The sequence below is a fragment of the Stylophora pistillata genome, chromosome 3 (assembly GCF_964205215.1).
Source record: "Stylophora pistillata chromosome 3, jaStyPist1.2, whole genome shotgun sequence".
In the NCBI taxonomy this organism is placed as follows: Eukaryota; Metazoa; Cnidaria; class Anthozoa; order Scleractinia; family Pocilloporidae; genus Stylophora; species Stylophora pistillata.
In genome coordinates this window covers 29,181,348-29,201,398 of record NC_142521.1, presented here as the reverse complement: position 1 = coordinate 29,201,398, position 20,051 = coordinate 29,181,348, and the positions used below count along the sequence as shown (strand labels likewise).

Below are 20,051 nucleotides of genomic sequence, written 5' to 3'. Positions count from 1 at the left end.
AATATATTCACATTAATGAGGCAATCGAACAATTTCCACTTCAAGAAAAGATCGCCCTCGAAACGGCGATAGGGCTTGCACATTTGCATGACCTTGGGATCGTCCACCGTGATATAAAGCCTGCCAATATACTGGTCTCCAACCAGCATTATTGCACTTTAAAAGACAGCCACGAAATTGAGAAAGCTTTTCAAACTAGGCCGATAATTTGCAAGCTTGCTGATTTTGGAGAAAGCCGATCCGTGATTAATCAAACAAATAATGTGTGTCGCATGGTTACGAACAACCTTGCCCGTGGAACGCCCGCTTATCGTGCACCAGAAATATTTTGCCAGAACGGATCAGCTCTGTCCTTAGTAGACCTAAAGGCTGTGGATATCTGGGCCCTAGGGATGGTATTGTTCGTCATTATCAATCCGGACTTGAAGTACCCTTTTCAGATGGAGTTAGAAAGGGTTCAAACCGGAAATTGTCTATCTGTGTTAGAAGGGCTCATTTCTAAAAATGAGAAGCCGGCTCACTCGGATCACTATTGCATGCAACATGCAGTAAATTGCCTCCGACTTCGCAAATTATCTGAATATTGTACGCGTTTCCATCCGAAAGACAGGCCAGATGCAAAATACATTGTAGATGTCTTGAAAAATGAAGACCTGTCAAACAGCAGAAACTTACCCCTCACAGTCAACCAAGGAACCTGCATTGAGAATGCAACTAGCTCGTACGTTCCTGGTGATGGGACCAATGGCTGTGCATTTCTGTCCGTGGTTTTTGGCGATCACTTGCTGTGCCAAAATGAGAGGTCAACTGTCACCACATTTGAAGAAATTGCCTGCCTTGCTGAGGAAGTCATCATCGATTCCCCTCTTCAATTCAATCCCTTTCGAGATAAAAGTCGGCATTACGACGCATCGGAGGCTTATGGAATTCTGAAGAAATGTAAAGTGATAAAAGAGGAGTACGAATTCAGTGAGGAAATCCTTTCAAGCCATGGAGTTTACTCAGTGTGTGCCAGAGATGAGCTAAGAGCAGTTGTGTACCAACTTACAGCAAAAAGAGAGATGAGGCTTGCCTTCTATTCCTGCGGTGGGTACATCTTTACAATAGGATGGGCATTTGGATACCTATTTATTATGGACACACATGCCATATTCCATGAGCTCGGCGGTAACGGTAATGGTTTGGTAAAAGTTTTCCTTCAAGACGATAGGCAGTTAGCTGCTGAAGATCTGTGTGCGTGGGTATGGAAACGACTCAGTCAGAGTGGAGTTAAGAGCTGTGCTCAGCAGTCTGTTGCTGAGATGACGAAGTCCAGGTAATAGCGCTGAAAAACTAAAAGCTAACATCTACTTAACTGACCACACAAGTTGATTTGAAAAATAAAGCGTCCAAATCTCCCACAAGTTCAGAATGCTTTCTGATATGGGTTAAGAAATGAATGTAAAGAGTGAGTAGACACACAGCTAAAGGTTTGTTTCTTTTTAGTCCCTTTTGTAGTCACAAGACAACTCTAAGTGAGGATATCAAAGTACCTTCAAGTAAGTAACATTTCATATCCTCCAACTATCAAAATGAGGGAAAACTTTAATACATATGCTAATTCACTTGCTTGTGGCAGAAGATTAGAAATGGGTCTATGTAACAATCGGCTTCTTCAATTCTTCTTGTCACAAAGCGTTCGATTTTCCACACAGGTGTTGATGATGACTTGAAAGAAGAGGCATGTTGTGTACAAGTTAGTATGTACCCTTTTTATAATGTGGTGCCTAGGTATAAAAAAAACCAAATAATTCTGGCTACACTTTCAACTAATTTTACCAGATATCGTGGAATGGTGCCCGTTAACCACCAGAATCCCTCTTCTCGTATGTAGGGTGAACTCAGCGACTCTATCTTAATAACCTATAAATATACTACTATAGATGCTTATAGTAATTTGTTTCTGCTTAACTCTGTAGGGGAATGATTCCTCCCAATCACCCTCTAAATCTCCTGTGAAGAAAAAAGTGAAGAGGTATACTGTTTCCCCAATTACCATATGCTTTTACGTCTTTTATGCCAGTATGCTTTTTGACTTATTTTCTATGTGGCTTCCCAGGTATCAAACCGCCATCAAGGTGGAACAAGAATTTGGTAAAAGAAAGTTAAACCTTGACCTGTCCAGGTAAAGAGTCTTGTTAAAAAAAGAAATCACACATGTCATCTTAAATGCATCCATTTGAAAACATTCCTCATCCTCATTGCTCATTGCTGTTTGTTACAGCCAATCCAGCAAAGTCCCAGATGTTATTTCCATAGACAGTTCTGAAGATGAGAATCAACATGATGCTAGTGTTTTAAGTGATAATGATGCAAACAGGTAATTAAGAACCACCTCTGCTTGTCTCTTCTAGTCTGATATTGTGTGTAGTCTCTTGTATGGTCATAAGTTGGCACATGTACTTTCTGCAAAGTTCAAATGACTTTAGAGTGGGGTGGGTGGAAATATTTGAGTTTATTAGGTTGAGTCACTTGTACAACGTACAAAGAACAAAATTACTCTAGTCGGGAAATCCATAGATTGCTTTATATTCTTCTTTAAATAATTTCTTACCTTTTACTAACGACCCTGTTAATAATATGAACATCAATATTGTTTCTGTCAAATAACGCTAATTGATGATGAACGCTCCAGTGACATTTTTTTTTAAATATAGCACCAGCATTAAAGCTTCAGAGGAGGTTACCGTTGACAATTCTAAAGATGATGGTGTCGTAGAATATCAAAGTTGTGCGAGCATTTCTAGCGATATTGATGGAGACAGGTAATTTTCATAATTAATTAATAATTAATTAATAGGGAGCCTTCGGAAAAAATCGTCCCATGCATATTATATATCAATGAAAGGTTTATAAAGTACAGTTTATAAATTCCAAATAACAAAGTTCTCACAGTCTTTGTGTTGGTAGGTGCGGGCAAACCTTTAAACACAAAACTGACGGTGTTTGTTTAACTGAATTAACGGCCTCCACGTTAGCGCGGACATCCAAACAAACTGGAAAGATTTAATCAGCAGATACTAGGCCAACAAAGCGTTTGAGAATTTTCGACATTCCAATGAGTTCTTGTGAAAACAACTATTTTGAGGTTGAACAATATTACACCTTTCAATATATAAAGTTATTCGTTCGTTAAGATCGTGGTGTGTTCTGCAATAAGTTAAATGAAAAGAACTCCGATTGACAGGGCGTTAGAATTGTAGACCTGGTTTTTGGTAATTGGTTAGGATATAGAAAGGGGCCTTAAAGTGTTCTTTTCTGTAAGTGTGTTGTTTCGAAGATGATCCCCACTGTATTGGATTGGTTGGCTAGGGGATCTTTCACCCACGCCAAACGCCCCTGTGTGCTTCTTTTTCAACCGAAAAATGCTAATATTTTTTATAACATTAAGTGACTAGAAGTAAACAAACATGATTCGCTGCAACTCTGAGTTTCGTGCGTTAAGCACTCATCAGGCAGATTTAATGAAGAAGTAATCCTATCCGCTAGTATATATCATATCTGCAATAATTGGTAAAAACAATAATAGGTAATTATGGCGTGATATCACGCCATAATTACCTATTATTGTTTTTACCAATTATTGCAGATATGATATATACTAGCGGATAGGATTACTTCTTCATTAAATCTGCCTGATGAGTGCTTAACGCACGAAACTCAGAGTTGCAGCGAATCATGTTTGTTTACTTCTAGTCACTTAATGTTATACCGCTCTACACAAATGTGTATTGAGCCCTTTTAGCAGTGCTGGCTACAATTTACAATTAGTCATATTTTTTATAATTATTTTTAGGGTTGAGTCTGACGATGACGACTCTGAAACATTTGTGAACAGTTCTCAATCCCAAGATCACAGTGAAACTGCGTCTTTTTATCTTGGTGATAAACACATACCGGTTTATGCCTCAGAGATGAAGGAGTTGTCAAACAGCGACATTGCACGGCTATTACTAGATCCTCCTGAAGATAAAGTCGCTTCGAAACCACCCGTAAAGTGTCAAGAAAACAACATTTTCATCATTGATAAAAAGTCGCCGTATTTTCGAAACCCAGACGACTGGAAAGCAGATGGCCTTGGAGTCTACAAAAACGATGGAACTCATGTTGTTGCGTATTACGAGGACAAGAATCCGGAAATCCGCTGGATATCCAAAACAAAACCAGAAGATTGCAAACGCTCCACAGTTCTTCTCAAGAGAACGTACTGGACGCACGTACAACATCCTGATTTCCGCAGAAGAGCTTATGAAATACTCAGATATAGTGGGCACAGCTTTACGCCCGAGCGATTCGTACTTTTACAGTACAGTTTCAGCGGAAAACCACATGCGATCACGACCAAACCACACGGCAATTCTAAGTCCGAGAAAGCTTTTACTCGCACCAAACCTGGAGTTTTGGAGAGCATCAAGGGAAAGGTGAAAGGTTCTGCTCCTCCGTCCAAAGTGTATGACGAAGTGTTTGAAGAGGCTGGGGGCCTACTCAAGGTTTGCAGTGTCTCAGATGTTCCCAGAAATAGAAAGCAAGTGGAGAACGCAAAATATAAGGGAAGGGAAGTTCGAAGTCAAGACGAGTTATACGACCTAACCCTCAAATCAAAAGAAGAGGAGGAAACGGGAAAAGTTTATATTCGACGCCTGCAAGTTGCACCTAGTCCGGCATGCGTTTTGGCTTCTGATCGGCAAGTTCAGGATGTTAAGCGGTTTTGTGCCAATACAACTGAACAATTTTCAGTGCTCTCCATCGACACAACTTTCAACATTGGCGACTTCTATGTGACACCTACAACCTATAGGCATCTGCTGCTGGACGACAGGAGAACTGAAAACCCCCCTCTTTTACTTGGGCCAACACTAATACACACGAGAAAGGACAGCGACACTTTCAGCTACTTTGGAGCCACACTTACAGGACTTGAAAACGGCACTAGAAACATACGATTTATAGGGTCAGACCGAGAAGATGCCGTTGAGAAGGGAATGAGTCCTTATCTTCCTGTTGCAACATGGCTTGCTTGCAAACGTCACGTGGTAGAGGACTGTAAAAGGAAGCTTCGCTCGTTAGGAATCTCATCAGAGTACCTTACAGCTTTTCTACGTGACATATTTGGGTGTGATGCCAACCATGAAAAAGGGCTCATCGATTCCGAAGGATGCATGGACTTTGATGCTAAACTTGAGAGTTTGGAAAACGTGTGGAATTCAAGAGAAAAAACATCAAGGGGTACAGCACTCTCCGATTCAAGCGAAGCAGAATTCCATAAGTACTTTGTCGCACACGTTGCGGAAGACATGAAGAAGAAGATGATTTCCCCCGTTAGAAAACGTGCTGGCCTGGGGGAAGCCTTTTTTTACAACAACGCAGCAGAGTCCAAACATCAGCGGATAAAAGCACGAAAAGGGCAGATGTACGGGGAAAGAAAACTCGCCTGGACTGAAGTAGTTGACTTGCTAAAATCTATTTCTGAAGAGGAGGAAAGGAATTGCGAAAGGGCTATTGTGGATGAGGGTCCTTTCAAGATAAGGCAGCAATACAGTTCCAAGCTTCATGTTCCCTTCTCCACCTACATCGGGAAGTCGCACGCCCAAAAGGAGAAGGTTAATAGGAGAGTTCATGAAATTTCAATGGAGGCATTTTTACAACTGGAAGAAGGCTCGATCAATAATGCAAAGGCTAAGAACAAGAATCTGACCAAATGCGCTTACAAGAACATGCCAAAGTCAGTCGGTGGGAAACCTGGAGAAGCCGAACGGAAAAGAAAACGTAATCCCCAGTCCGAGCGTTCAACTAGCAAATACACAGAAAGAGTTCCTACCCCTCCGAAACCAACACTTAACAGCAATACCTTCAAAGTTAAATGGCTCAAGAACTCGAGAGTTTACAGATGTTATGGGTGTCGGCAAAATATCCGTCCTAAACCCCAGAAAGGCGAAACGGAAGTTGTTCCTCCACCACCTTGGGACTTAGTTCTTGCACGACTGGAACTCCGGCTAATCTCTAATGGTGCTGGCGAGCTGAAGATGTCCATCAAGCCGGAACCAGTGCATTATCACCCAAAATTGTCCTGCATTCGCAACGCCCACGGCAAAAAGTATTATCCGTCGGTGGAAGTAACGGATGCTGACAAGAAGTTGATGGATGATATTCATCTTCGGCATTTACGAAGCGAGTTCGGTCTATGAACAGTCTGCGCAATCGTGGCTACGAGGCCATAATTACCGTATTTTCTCGAATAAGCGCTCACCCCCAACGCCTTCAGACTCAACTACAGCACAATCAGCGCAGGTTAATAATCTCCTATTAAGTGCCCCCCTCGATTAAGTTCTCTCCTTGTAAGAGCCCCTTCTTTTAGCCAAAAATTTAGATGAGCGCTCGGGTGCTTATTCGAGGAAATGCAGTACTTTTCAAGCCCGCTCGGCTCAGTTTGGTTTTTAATGATAGAAAAGTAATAGTATTTCAAATGTTTTTATGTAAGCAATTGTAGCAAAAGTTTTCGCTTGAGTCAACCATTGTTTATGTTTTAAGACGAAACCTGTGTGAACATGATTCGTAGACAGGTCCCGTTAATGTTAGTTATTGCTGAAATTATTTCCAGTTTTTTTAAATCAACATCATTCTCACTTTTAAATTAAGCAACCGTGTGGCATATTTTGTCTAAAAATTCACTCATTATTATTATTAGGGTTAGTTGGTGAAACCTGTGTTAAGATGACTGACATTGACAGGTCCCGTTAATATTAGATAATGGTATTCCTCGTTGATTTAAGCTCGATATATTTTCACTGATAATGTCGGAGTTTTAGTTAAGATTGCGTTAACAAGAAGTCAACGCTTGTGATTGCATCACTGCATGTGGACAACGTCAAACCCTTACAGGCCTAATGTCAATTTTACTCAAAAAAGAGAGGTTGACAAATTAGTAATGGACATCCACAGCATGATATTAAACATTATTACGAGCAAAGATATTTTTTCCGGTATCGACTTAATATCCGCGGAAGTTATCCTCCTAAGGGGAAATTAGTGTGGGTACACTTGATTTTCATTTGGCTCTCTTGATCCTTTGGCCTTGCCTATAATTCCGTCTTTTAGGCTCTGGGGTAATTTTCCGCCATGCCGTCTTTTAGGAGTTGCTGCTAGCAAATGACTGGAAAAAATGGGGTCAAATCCAAGGGAAATTGGGTCGCCGGGTTAGAGTTAGCGGGGTTCTAGTGACAGGATCTATTCTCACCATGCAAATTAGAAGAATTAGTGAAATAGCCCCTTTTTTGTTTAGAAAGTTTATTTCTTCCGCTGATATGTAAGCCGTAAATTTCACAGAAGGATGGTAGTGTTTTGGACACCTGGTCGCGAAGAAATTCTTCAAATTCTTCTTGACGGCTTCCTTCTGCTAACTTTCTTTTGTCTTTTCACGCCATGAGAAATTCCCACGCGCGTGACACACTGCAAACCTCGCTTCAACTAGTGTTACTCAAGTCCCAAAACTTAGTCGTGGATGAAAAGACGCTCGTATTGAAGGGCTCGTAACGAGGGCTTGCTCTCACGCTAGTCTAAGTTTGGAGCTAGGGCTGAACGTTGTCATATTTTGAGAAGCCTGAAAACGTTCCTGTGATGTTCTCACATTTACAAGCATATGAGATATTATTGTTTCAATAAATCAATGCAGACGTGACCAGGAAACGTGTCAAAGTTACAATTGTTTATTGTAATGAGGTATGTCGAGTTGGTTTTCACATGCTGTGCGACTTTTTATGCCGCGACTAAAACTCATGGCAAATTTTGCATAACAAAAGGTAACTAAACAGGTTAACAACGCGAAAACGCAGCTATCTTTCATGCATAATGGTTCATTATTATTTATACCACTCAGTAAAAGAAAAAAATTAATAACACTTAATTTTAGTCACGCGTGTTTTAGGATTTGGGGTCATTTTCCGCCGTTACGTGTTTTAGGATTTGGGGTCATTTTCCGCCGTTCCGTGTTTTAGGATTTGGGGTCATTTTCCGCCATTCCGCCATTCTGCCATTCCGCCGTTCCGGCTTTTAGGGTCGCCCGATTTCTGGATCGTCCTTCCTTCCAGAGTATAGCTTTCGCTTCACTTCCCGATACAAGCGGTCTTGGAAGAGATGCAAACGATCGTCTATGGATTCCATGGATGGTTTACATTTATGTTCCAACCGCATAATAGGAAATTTATCACCATCATATGGCCTCCATTCGTCAAACTTATCACTAAATCCGTTACAATGTATTTCTACTCGCTTGCCTTCTTTGTCGACCTCTTTCGACTCGATTTCGTAAAGGCGATTGTCCTTTTGACGCTTTGGTATTCTGCCCTCGTCAGCTACAGCTTTTAACGGGTTTACTTCGTTGATTAATCGCTTCGGCGCTTTGATTTCTCTTTTTACTCTGGCCGCCATGTTTGTTTTTATCGTTTGCGCATAAAACTTTTGGTCATTCGCGCATGCGAAATATGTCCGCGAGAGTCTGGATGCAAGTCAAAGCAAATGTTAACCCTTCTATGAAATGACTTTGATATGTGACGGATGATATTGATCGAATTCATTTAAGAGCTACTAAAATTATTTACAACCTACCCCATAGCATCCACAGTGATGACATCATGAACGCTCCACACTGGAACTCTATTGTTTCATTTTACATCAGGAGACTTTTAGTTATTACGTACAATATCTATCATGGAAATAGCATTGAGCCTCTAAATGACTTAATAGTGAAATCCGAGACTCCTTATGACTTAAGAAAATCCCTAAAAGTTAAGGTTCATAGACCAAGAACAGAAATGGGAAGATCTTCGTTTAAGCACAGAGCTGCACTATCCTGGAACCTCCTTCCCGAAGACATAAAGAACAGTTCAAACTTAACTTCCTTCAAGATAAAACTCAGGGAAAATAAGAGAATTCTGAAATCTATCAGTTTTGCTAAAGCTTCCTGCAGCGTTTCCTACAAATCTGTTGACTTTAAATACTTTTAACATTTACTCCGTATTGTTATTAATATTTATTTCCTTTAATTGTCATTATTTACATACCATTTTCGGTCTATTCACTAATTAGGTATTTATTAATTTATAGTTTAGTTGATGCAGGTCCACATCAGGACGTAATGTCTTGCCTATCCCTCAACCTGCTTTATTAAATAAACTATGATGATGATGATGATGATACCTGAGAACTTATCGTGTTCAAGTGAAATGTTTGCCGATGATACTCTATTGTTTAACTCGGATCATCCATCATCTGTTCATCAACCTGTGTGTGAAAGCTTGTCTCAGATCGTAGACTGGTGTAAAAAGTGGCTTTTGAAACTTAAAGCAACTAAATCCAAATGTATGAAAATCACGAGATCTAGATCTGTAACACCTTGCTCGTACAACATCAATTCAATCCCACTGGAACAGGTTAAAACACACAAACATCTTGGAGTCATTATATCATCTGACTTATCTTGGAAACCGCATGTTCTCTCTGTTGCTGCTAAAGCAAATAAGATACTTGGCCTACTAAAGCGCACATTTGGGAAAAGCTCTGAAGCAATATCAATTGGATACAAGTCTATGGTTCGGCCAATTGTTGAGTATGCCTGTCCTGTGTGGAATCCACATCAACAATATCTTTCTGATAAGCTTGAAAGAGTGCAAAGGAATGCTTCCAGGTGGATCCTTGGTAGTTCTATCGACTATAGTGAACGTTTGAAGTATCTTGGCTGGCCAACACTCAACTCGCGTCGTGAATTTCTTAGTTTAGTGCAATTATTCAAATTCATTAATGGTTTTTCAAGAGTAGACTTATGTAATTACTTAACTTTCTCCAATAGTCGGACGAGATCTACCAACAATGTCAAAATCTGGACGCCTTATGCTCGAACAAATATCCTCAAGAACTCTTTTTGGTATAAATATATAAAAATCTGGAATGACTTGCCAAGTGACATAGTTAGCTCTAGCTCTGCTAGTAAGTTTAAAAAAAAACTGAAAGAACACATTTTTAAATAATATCAATAATATTGCACCAATATCCATTTATCAATTAACTTGTTTTTTCAATAATTTTTACCTTTACATTTTAGTTTTATTTTTATTGCATATTGCTTTTATTCTGGGGGCTGCCGTCAATGAGAATTTAGTTCCTCTCTGGCTTGACCCTTTTTGCCTTTTTGCATCTCGATGTTATTTCTATTGTTATCTGTCTGTATTATTATTATTATTATCTTATTATTTAGGCAAATGAAGTTATTATAAATAAATAAATAAATAAATAAACATGATGGCGCTAGCATCAGTGATCGGGAGGCCAGTTTGATTCTTTGTATCCCGAAGTCAACTTCAGGTCTCGCCCGTTAATGATGAACTTGTTTAAGCCCCGAAGATCTCACGCTGATGATACGATTGACAAACCTGTGCACCTTTTGTGGCCACCGGACGGTAATCTAGACAATCGACCAAACACTTGGTACCAGCCAAACCACTTTGTTGCAGTAATGTGTGTACCGGATGCGCAACATAAAGATGATGTCAAGATGCTTACAACCAAAGTTTAAATAAGTTTATAAGTTTAACGCACTATGGCGTGGGGACGTGTTTGTTTTAGCTCCGTAGTTTATGCAGTTTTCCTTCTTCTCGTTGATGGTTCCAAGTATAACACAACGAAAAAGGTTAACCAAGGAAAGGCAAAACATATCTACCTTGATAGAATCGCCATTCGGTGGTTGGGCAATGATATTTTTCTGCTCCAAATACACTATCTATTGCCTTGATTGAAAGGGCAAACGAAAACCTGACAAGTACCTCCTGCATGTTAATCAAGCTTGGTCAGCACATAACAGCAAGCGACCAAAGAAGAAGCAGCGAGAAAGACGTGTCAAGAATATTTTGTGAACAAGCCAGGAAAATTATCACCTTTCATGCGATGGAAAAACAAAAGAGGTCTAAAGCGCGGGTGCCATACTATTCAAATAGCGTTGCTTCGTTTCACATTCTGTTAATTGCGGGTGATGTAAAAGTAAACCCAGGACCTTCAACGGAAGCCCAGCAAAAGAAATCCAAACTCAACAAACGCCGACCACATTCTTCCACAGCAGTAAGTAGTATAGTACATGGGGGAATCGGACCTTTTCAAATGATCTCATACAAATTGACACTTTCAGTGAACATTTTTCACAATCTATGTTTAAAAAAATTCAAAATGGCGGATTAAAAAAATTCACTGGTTCAAACTGGTTCAAACTGGATCAAACCTGTTTTTAAAAATTTAAAAATATACTTAAAGAGAAATTACGTAAACAAAATATGAATAAAATCGAATCACAAAATCCGACAAAAAATATACTTAAAGAAAAATTACGTATACAAAGTATGAGTAGGAATAAAACTGAAAATTTATCTAATGAATATATAAATATGGGAATAAACCCGGAATTACAAAATCTAACAAAAGACCAACTTATTGATATCATAATGAAGCTGAATCCTGTTCCAAGATATCAACCCAAAACAGTCAACAAGAAAATTAAATTAGCTCCATCACTCAAGAAAGTTAAATAGATGGTTCAATCTTATGAAGACAACATTATTAACCCTCATGTTCCTCTACCAAGAATGAAAAAGCCTATTCCATTACCAAGAACAAGAATCGATGAGACAAATAAAGCCTTAAAAGGATTCACTAAATCATATGAAATAAACATAAAAAATGATAAAGAACCATTCAGTCAAATGCAGAACACAAGATTTGCTGTTGGTCTATCATATTAAAAAGATATTGAAGAATATGAAAGGTGTCAAATTCGTAGAGACATTAAAGATAACCTTTGAGAAGCATGTTAGTGATGATGAAGTGCAGACAAAAACAGTATATTTTAATAGTGCACCTCATACTGTAATAAATGAAACAGAAATAGCAGATTCTTTACAATCAGCAAAGCACCATACATCAAATTAAATTGCACAATGGATTTCAGAGGGATCTGGCTGGCGTATCCAATCTGCTGATAATCACTACTTGAATACTGTCCTATATAATCCTACAAGGGGATCATCTTATATTCAACTTCCACCAGAACTGAGGCATCATAAAAAAAGGATTGACCAGTATGAAAAATACGGATAATGAATGCTTTCGTTGGTGTCATATTAGACACTTAAATCCACACGAGAAGTATCCTCAGTGGATTAAAAAAGTTGACACAGCTTACATACAAAAATTGGATTACTCAGGAATTGAATTTCCAGTAACTATTAAACAAATCAATGAAATAGAAAAGCAAAATAATATTAATATCAATGTATTTGGCTATGGTAATAAACAACGATATCCAATATATGCCAGTAAGGAGAGAAATGAAGATCATTTGAATCTTTTATTAATAACAGAAGAAAAAGACTCACATTATGTATTAATAAAAGATTTCAATATATTTATGTATAACCAAACGAAACACGAGGAGAAAAGGCTCTTTTGTATGTACTGTTTGCAGTGTTTCAGCTCTGAAAAGGTATTAAATAATCATAAATGGAGCTCAAGCTATAGAGATGCCAACTAAAAACTACAACATATTGAAATTCAATAATTATCACAAGCAACTACCTGTTCCATTTGTTATCTACGCTGATTTTGAAGCAATAACAGAAAAAGTACAAGGTTGTAAACCAGATGATGATGAATCTTTCACTGAAGCTTATCAAAAACATACTGACTGTGGTTATGGCTATAAAGTTGTTTGCACTTATGATGATAAATATAAAAAACCTATTAACATCTATCGTGGTGAGAAAGCTGTTTACAAATTCATGGAACCGATGCTTGAAGAGGTAAAATATTGTAAAAAGAATGTTAAATCCAAATTTAACAAACCTCTAAAAATGAAGAACAATTCCAAAAAGCTGACAAGTGCCACATTTGCGATGAGAAATGTACTGATAAAGGCATTCGGGTTAGAGATCACGGTCATGTGACTGAAAAACTCAGGGGTTCAGCTCATCAGGATTGTAACCATAACTTTCGGATCAGGGATAAAATACCTGTAATCTTTCACAATTCGAGAGGATATGATTCCCACTTTATTATGCACGAAATTGGAGAAATTGTTAACAATAATAAATACACGTACAAAAACGAAGAGCGTCAAATGAATATCAATGCAATCCCAAATAACATGGAAAAGTATATGGCTTTCATGCTTGGGAATCATCTTGGATGCGAGTTAAACATAGCAATGATTTCACAACAAATACTGAAAAACTAAAAAAAATTTGAACCAAGAAATTGTGGTCACTTCCGATGGAAAAATCCAAAAGACAAATGCTAATTTGTGAGTGGTGTAAGTTTTGCTTTGCGTATTTTCTCCCAAAAATGTTAATTTTGGAACTGAATGGAAATTTTAATGCTTTGTGAATTTAAAAAGGGATTTTGTCTGACAATATGATCGTCAATCAACATAAACTTAGCACTCTTAAGTTAAATTTTTTTTGCCTGGAGTGCTAAGATAATTGAAACAATTTTGTGCAAAATTAGCTTACACAAATTTCTACTTGTTTAAGGAGAAGCTAGAAGGTACATTACCCAGTTGGCCAGAAACTCAGTCAGGACTAGCGAGTTTCACAACTTTACCCACAAATTTGTATTCTATATTCTTTGTGAGATAGAAAAGAAAAAAAGGATTTGATTGAATAATGAATGAATGATCATTAGACAGACTTTCACACCTAGTGTGTAGCATTTTCCTTTTTTTAAGGTGCAAATAAACCTTGGCTGTCACACCTATGGAACGTTTAAAGGCAATGCACTGACCTAAATGTTAGTATTTTGTTTAGTCTTCCACGTGTAGATGAACATCAACTCCAAATTGATGACTCAGATGGTAAGATTATAGACTATGAATCTGGTTGTGATGTTTTAAATGTGGCTTTATGAATAACACCTGCCAATTCCATAGCATATAATCATACAATTTTCATAAGGGGTTCCAAGGCAGATTTTTAAGGCTAAAATTTTGGAAGGTGCTGAGAAAACACATCTAACAAAGAAAGGAAACTTCAGTTTCGGGAATGGCATAAAAATGACCACTATGTGCAATGAAATTAGGGGGTTCTATAATGCGAGCCTGCAAGCCCGGGCCTTTTATGACGAGCCGGAGCCATTTTTTGCAAGCCCCGGGAAAATAACATCCAAATCTGGACATAATGCCTTTTTATGGTCTCTATTACATGCGGTCTTCATGTGTTCTGCAGAGTGCAATTATGGCGGAATCTTCTCTAGTGGATGATAAGCTTTGTTTTAATTTAATTTGTTCCACTTAGTGGCTTGTTTTTTATTAAAATCGCGCAGATGTTTAAGTACTAATACTGTTTACACATTTTGCTTTTAAATTATCAGATTTGAGAGGCTTTAATCTGAACCACAGCAAGATAAGTCTTTGTCAGACTTGTGATGATGAGTTGTGATTTATCGTGTGCTCGCTGATTGAAAAAAAAAACAATTTTCGAAATGTTGTGTTTTGGGAAGGTCGCATGGCAAAGATTCCAATCTTATATCCTGTTGTCACATACACACACACACACCATTCGTGGTAGGCCCACACTAGATGATGTCAATTAAGCGTTCTCGCTCAAACTACGAAAATACTGGCAAAACTGTGACAGCTGATTAACAACACACTATGAAGCTGAGACGAACACCTCACTCGAAGGTGGCCCTAACAACAGCGAATTGGATAGGGATACTGACAGAAGCAACATGAATAGTACTGTTAAATATCTAAGCTTAGCTCTTCTATTTAAAATACCTGTTTCTGTAATTGGGTTTCTATCGGTTTCAATACTTGCAAGTACAATTTGATATTTCGTACATAATCACTATTATTATTGTGCAAGCGATCGTGAGAGTTGGTTTGCTCTTTCCATGGAGTTACTAGTGCTTAGTAGAAGACGTGATGAATACTCTTGATGACTGTGATCTAATAGAAAAATTTTCCAATATGACCAATTACTGTTCATGAACATAATGATGTTACAGAGTCATTAAAGGTAAAAAAATTCAGATCTCGTGATGCATATTATAATTGTACTCGTGTTTTGTGTGAATGCTATGGCTTTGTAGTTTCAAATAAATTTTATGCATGAATTCTCAAGTAAAGCGCTCGCTACAAAGCCCAAGTGCATACTCCTCAAGCGTCTAGTTTGATATTTTTTCAGATTTTCACCTTCAATTGCTTTCTGGAGAGGAGCCAAAAACTGTTAGAATAAAATGAGGAGAGAAAATAAAGATATAGAACAAACAGTGGCTCGCAGGAAGTGGCTCGCAGGAAGAGGCTCGGGGCTCGCAGGAAGAGGCTCGGGGCTCGCAGGAAGAGGCTCGGGGCTCGCAGGAAGAGGCTCGGGGCTCGCAGGAAGAGGCTCGGGGCTCACAGGAAGAGGCTCGGGGCTCGGAAAAAACGGCTCCGGCTCGCAGGCTCGCACATTAGTTACTCTCATGAAATTAAAGGGCAAAGAACTACTTTCTTCCATGGAAAACAGATTGGTAGCCTAAAGACATAACATAGTACTAAGTGACCTTGCTCACTTCAAACCCCACATAGTTTAGTGGTTATAGCATCCTTCCAGAGTGCAAATGGTAACAAGCTCCACTGTCATCATGAGTCAGATATTTTCTTTGTCCCAATTGCTCCTGACAATGAATATACTTACTTTCAAGAGATGATACATATATGTTCACTGAACTTCACTTTGAACACAACACTGTTTGTCAACTTACCACATATGAGGAATTGCTATAGAGTCCTTTTAGAAACAATGGAGACACTAACATAATCATAATTGCTCCCCAAAGTAAGTGTGACAATCTGTTTATCACCAGGATATTATCTTTTTTTATTCCCCATCTGACTTTCCAACAAGAGGTGCATGCCTAAGTAACCATCAGGCTGTAACCACAATATAATGATGTTTCCTTACATTTTCATGCAAGTGCCACAGCAACAGGCGAGGTGAAGGAGAACCAGACCTGCGGTAACTTCAACCACGACAAGGCCAACTGGTTCTAGCACATCAGGTAATATTTATAAAGCAAGAGTAAGTTAATAACTACATCTTGGGAGTCAATGGGATAAACATTATAAAGTTGGCTTAGTGAAATGCATTGTTTGTGCAACTCCATGAATACAGAGACAGGAAAATTATGTTTGAACAAATGCAAGTGAAATTAACTCTTGATCTAGTATACATTTACATTCAATGTAAAAGACTTGTTGTTCAGAATAGAATTGAATAGAATGCCAGTTTTTATTCAAGTAAACGCATGTGGATGAGACTGGTCCCAATATGAGGGCATCATTGTCACAGTGCCTCTTACATATTTTTCAAAGCTCAGTTGAAAATGGTCCAAAATCCTATGTTTGTGTCATGATTTAGCTGAAAACAAAGTGGACAATTCCAATGTACCTCTGAGTAGCTCAAAAGCAGTGATATCATTGTTTCTCAGGGTTCCATGGCCCACCATTTTATGGAGATGGTACGATGATACTATTGTGACTTTTGTTTGATTTCTTTTTCTCTTCTTTTTTTTTTCTTGGGGGGGAGAGAGTGTTTAAATTACTAAATATTTACTTCTTCTTCATCATTTATTGTCCATATCTGTGCATGGTTATATATAACATCCTAAAATCTCATTGTTTCAACAGTTGGAACAGTTACAGAAGACCTCTCTTTACATGGTGTAATAGGTAAAGTAATTCAAGTGTAAACTGCGATTGTTTTAAAGACAAAACGACGATGAAGTTGCCCCAGAGAGCTGATTGGAGGATTATTCTCAACAAAATGACGGAACTGTTCACAACTGATCTTTTCAGCACATAGTATGCACTTGGTAAAATATCCATAATAGAAAAAAAGCACGTGAAATTATACTTGTACTACACTCAAATATACAGATTAGATCCAAAGTGAAAAGTCACGACATGTAAAAATACAACTGCAACTACACGTCAAATGATACACTGTACACAAGTGAATTGAAGGATTAATATTATCTACAAAATGAAGGAACTGTTCACAACTGATCTTTCCAGCACATTGCATGCAACTGGTCATATAAAACTATTTATGAAAGAAAAAAAAGCACATACGAAATTGCATTCACACCACACTCAAATATACAAGCTAGATCCAAAGTGAAAAGTCCATCAGGAGTCACATGTAATAGTACAACTGCAATTACATGCCAAATGATACACTGAACACAGTTAAATTGCCTTCATGAAGTGAAACCAGTTTATTAGCAGAACTCTTTTCTGAATGCAAAATATGTCATAAACAAGAGCATGAGTTTAAGAACATGAACCTATCAACTGGGTATTTGACTTTGTCTTTTCATTTTGTTTATAACATGTGTAGCACTCATCCGATACAGTTTTCTTTACTAAATGCAAATTGCTTTGGCATTGTTTGAAGTTCACTTACACATACATAATACTTTAATTTCTATGTATGTTCAACCTGCTTTTTAATTCATTTAACACCTACTGCACCTCTCTTGCAACACTCGACCAGTTGTGTTTCCTTCTGGACACTTGATCACCAATTATTATTTACTTTTATTTTAGGGGCTCCCTGCAACACCCCAAGCAGAACCAGCGAGGTTTGGAGGTGCAAGAATATGCTGGAGTTGGCTTGCAACAATGTAGAACTGCCCATGCTGCCACTCTTGAATCGCTCTTTTGAAGAGGTGACTAAATGCAATTATTAAAAAGAATCATGTACATTAATTATAGACTATAATGCAATTGAGGTAATGTTAAAGGCCAATATTTAATTCTGATTTATTCAACATTAAATTTATACCAAATTCCTAATTTATCTAAAGAATAGAGCACTTGGATTGAAAATTAATTCCTGTCAAATGACAAAAAACATTATGCTCGTTTGTTCTTTAACCATTTAAAATTGACTGATGGTTTCATTATATATATTTTTTTTTTTGGGGGGGGGGGGGTATAGTTACGCTGGCAAGCACGAGAGGCTAGGTGCCCAATATTAGCTGTCCTTCTAAACCCAAATGGCCAAAATGATTTAGAGGACATGCCAAGGTACTGATAATCTGTACGAATAAGATAGACCAGGCAGGCAGGCCTGTAACAGGCCAAGTGGTTAAACAGAATTTTACTAAGTCTGTTTACATTGACACACATCACTAATGCATGAAAATGAAATCCTCCATTTGTTGTTACTATTTTGGCAAGGGCTCTTCAAAGGAAGATGGCAGGTGGTTCCATCAACGAGGCAGAATGGCTCTATTGGGGAGCTGAAACCTCATTGGAAGAAAGAAGGAAAAGAAGGGTGAAAGACTTAATTTTCTGTTTAGTCAAAACCTAAGGCTTAATAATTTACTTCATTAAGTTTATTATGTACAGTATTACTAAAAGCTAGTTAATTTACCACTTCTGGCTTTTACTCATCTAACCAACTACACACAACTCTTAAATGTGAAACTGTTTAAAATGCAGCTTACAATTCACTCCCAAGTGATTAAATTATCAAAATATACACTAAACTACCCAAATAAGTGGCAATATAACTCTAATTTCAAAATCGAATCTTGTTTTCATGAAACAGTCCTTGAGCTATACGTACATGGAAGACTGAATGAGGACCAGATCATCTTGTGGGTGCCCTCTCTTCATCAAAATCCAGTATTTGTCTAGCGCACACACGGTAATAACCTGGTTAAGAGATTATTTCATGAAATCACTTTTTTCAATGGCTTTTACGACAACTACATATTTGGTGATGATGAGCCGAAACTGCCATAAAAACCGAAGGAAAATATCATATAGGAAGTTTAAGTCTATTAATATGAATGTGTTCCGATCGGCTAGAGCTGATTCTGATTTATGCAAAAATCCACCCAATAATCTTGATGATCTTGCAATCTGCTACGATACTACCTTAGAAGGGATTCTGGACAAACACGCACCGCTTGTAACGAGAACAATAGTAGAAAGAACACGCGTTCCATGGTTTACTGAAGAAATCAGGGTTTCATAGCATGAAAGACGAAGAGCAGAGAAAAAATGGAGAAGGACTAAGTCTGCAGTAGACCTAGCTAACTTTAAAAAGAAAAGGAACTTAACAACTGCATTAACGGATAAAGCGCGAGCTGATTTCTACACGGATTTCATTGCTGAAAATAGTCACGACCAGGGTAAATTATTTCGTGCAGCAAGTTCATTGCTGAAAAATCCAACTTCTAATAGATTGCCAACCTCTATTGATGCTTCATGTTTTGTTAATGACTTGGGATCTTTCTTTGTTCAAAAGATATCTGATATCCAAAGTCGTCTTGATGCCGAAGAGGTTTCCGTTCAATGTAGACCTGCTTTTCCTCTTCTTCCACCTGATGTTATTATGAGGAAGTTTAAAGATCTCACAAAGGAGGATGTCAAAACCCTCATGCAACACTCATTCAGGAAATCTTGTCCATTGGACCCAATGCCATCAAAGCTAATTGCTTTGATGGCATTGATGAGCTTGCCTTCTACCTGTAATCACACTGTTAATTAACAAGTCCCTCAGGACTGGGGTTTTCCATAGAGTATGGAAGGAGGCTCTAGTTACTCCGTTATTCAAGAAACCTAGCGTCGACATCAACATATTTCAAAATTTTAGACCAGTCAGTAACTTGTCGTTTATGTCAAAGCTGGCTAAAAAACCTGTTTTCAACCTAGTACAAAACCATCTTTGCGTCCATAACATCTATCCGGATCAGCAATGTGCTTACCGACAGACTTACAGCACAGAAACACTTCTATTGAAAGTGAAAAACAATCTTCTTGTGAATATAAACAAACAACATGTGACCCTGTTAATACTACTAGATTTAAGTGCCGCATTTGACACAATAGATCATAAAGTGTTAATTGATTGTCTTAACACAAGATGTGGAATCTCAGATGCCGCTCTACAATGGTTTAAGTCGTACCTACAAAATAGATCCCA

General features: G+C 38.1%; 1 protein-coding gene across 2 annotated transcripts; it reads left to right on the top strand.

Annotated features, from left to right (window-relative positions):
* The first annotated feature begins 1,453 nt into the window (after positions 1-1,453).
* Positions 1,454-6,862, top strand: LOC148735481 (uncharacterized). Of its 2 annotated transcripts, XM_088753267.1 has the most exons (7): positions 1,454-1,538; positions 1,695-1,735; positions 1,959-2,014; positions 2,099-2,164; positions 2,264-2,359; positions 2,697-2,804; positions 3,836-6,862. In XM_088753267.1, the coding sequence occupies exon 7, from the start codon at positions 3,954-3,956 to the stop codon at positions 6,222-6,224; it is 2,271 nt and encodes a 756-aa protein (XP_088609393.1). In that variant the 5' UTR covers positions 1,454-1,538; positions 1,695-1,735; positions 1,959-2,014; positions 2,099-2,164; positions 2,264-2,359; positions 2,697-2,804; positions 3,836-3,953; the 3' UTR covers positions 6,225-6,862. The 2 variants fall into 2 exon arrangements, with proteins under 2 accessions (XP_088609393.1, XP_088609392.1); XM_088753266.1 differs by lacking the exons at positions 1,454-1,538; positions 1,695-1,735; positions 1,959-2,014; positions 2,099-2,164; positions 2,264-2,359 and having other exon boundaries at positions 2,408-2,804.
* The last annotated feature ends 13,189 nt before the right edge of the window (positions 6,863-20,051 follow it).

What these genes read in the sequence shown, in the direction of transcription:
- LOC148735481 (XM_088753266.1), top strand. Translation starts at nt 2,659, where the DNA reads ATGATGAACGCTCCAGTGACATTTTTTTTTAAATATAGCACCAGCATT. An exon ending in AGCGATATTGATGGAGACAG is followed by an intron (nt 2,805 to 3,835) that starts GTAATTTTCATA and finishes AATTATTTTTAG; the next exon opens with GGTTGAGTCTGACGATGACG.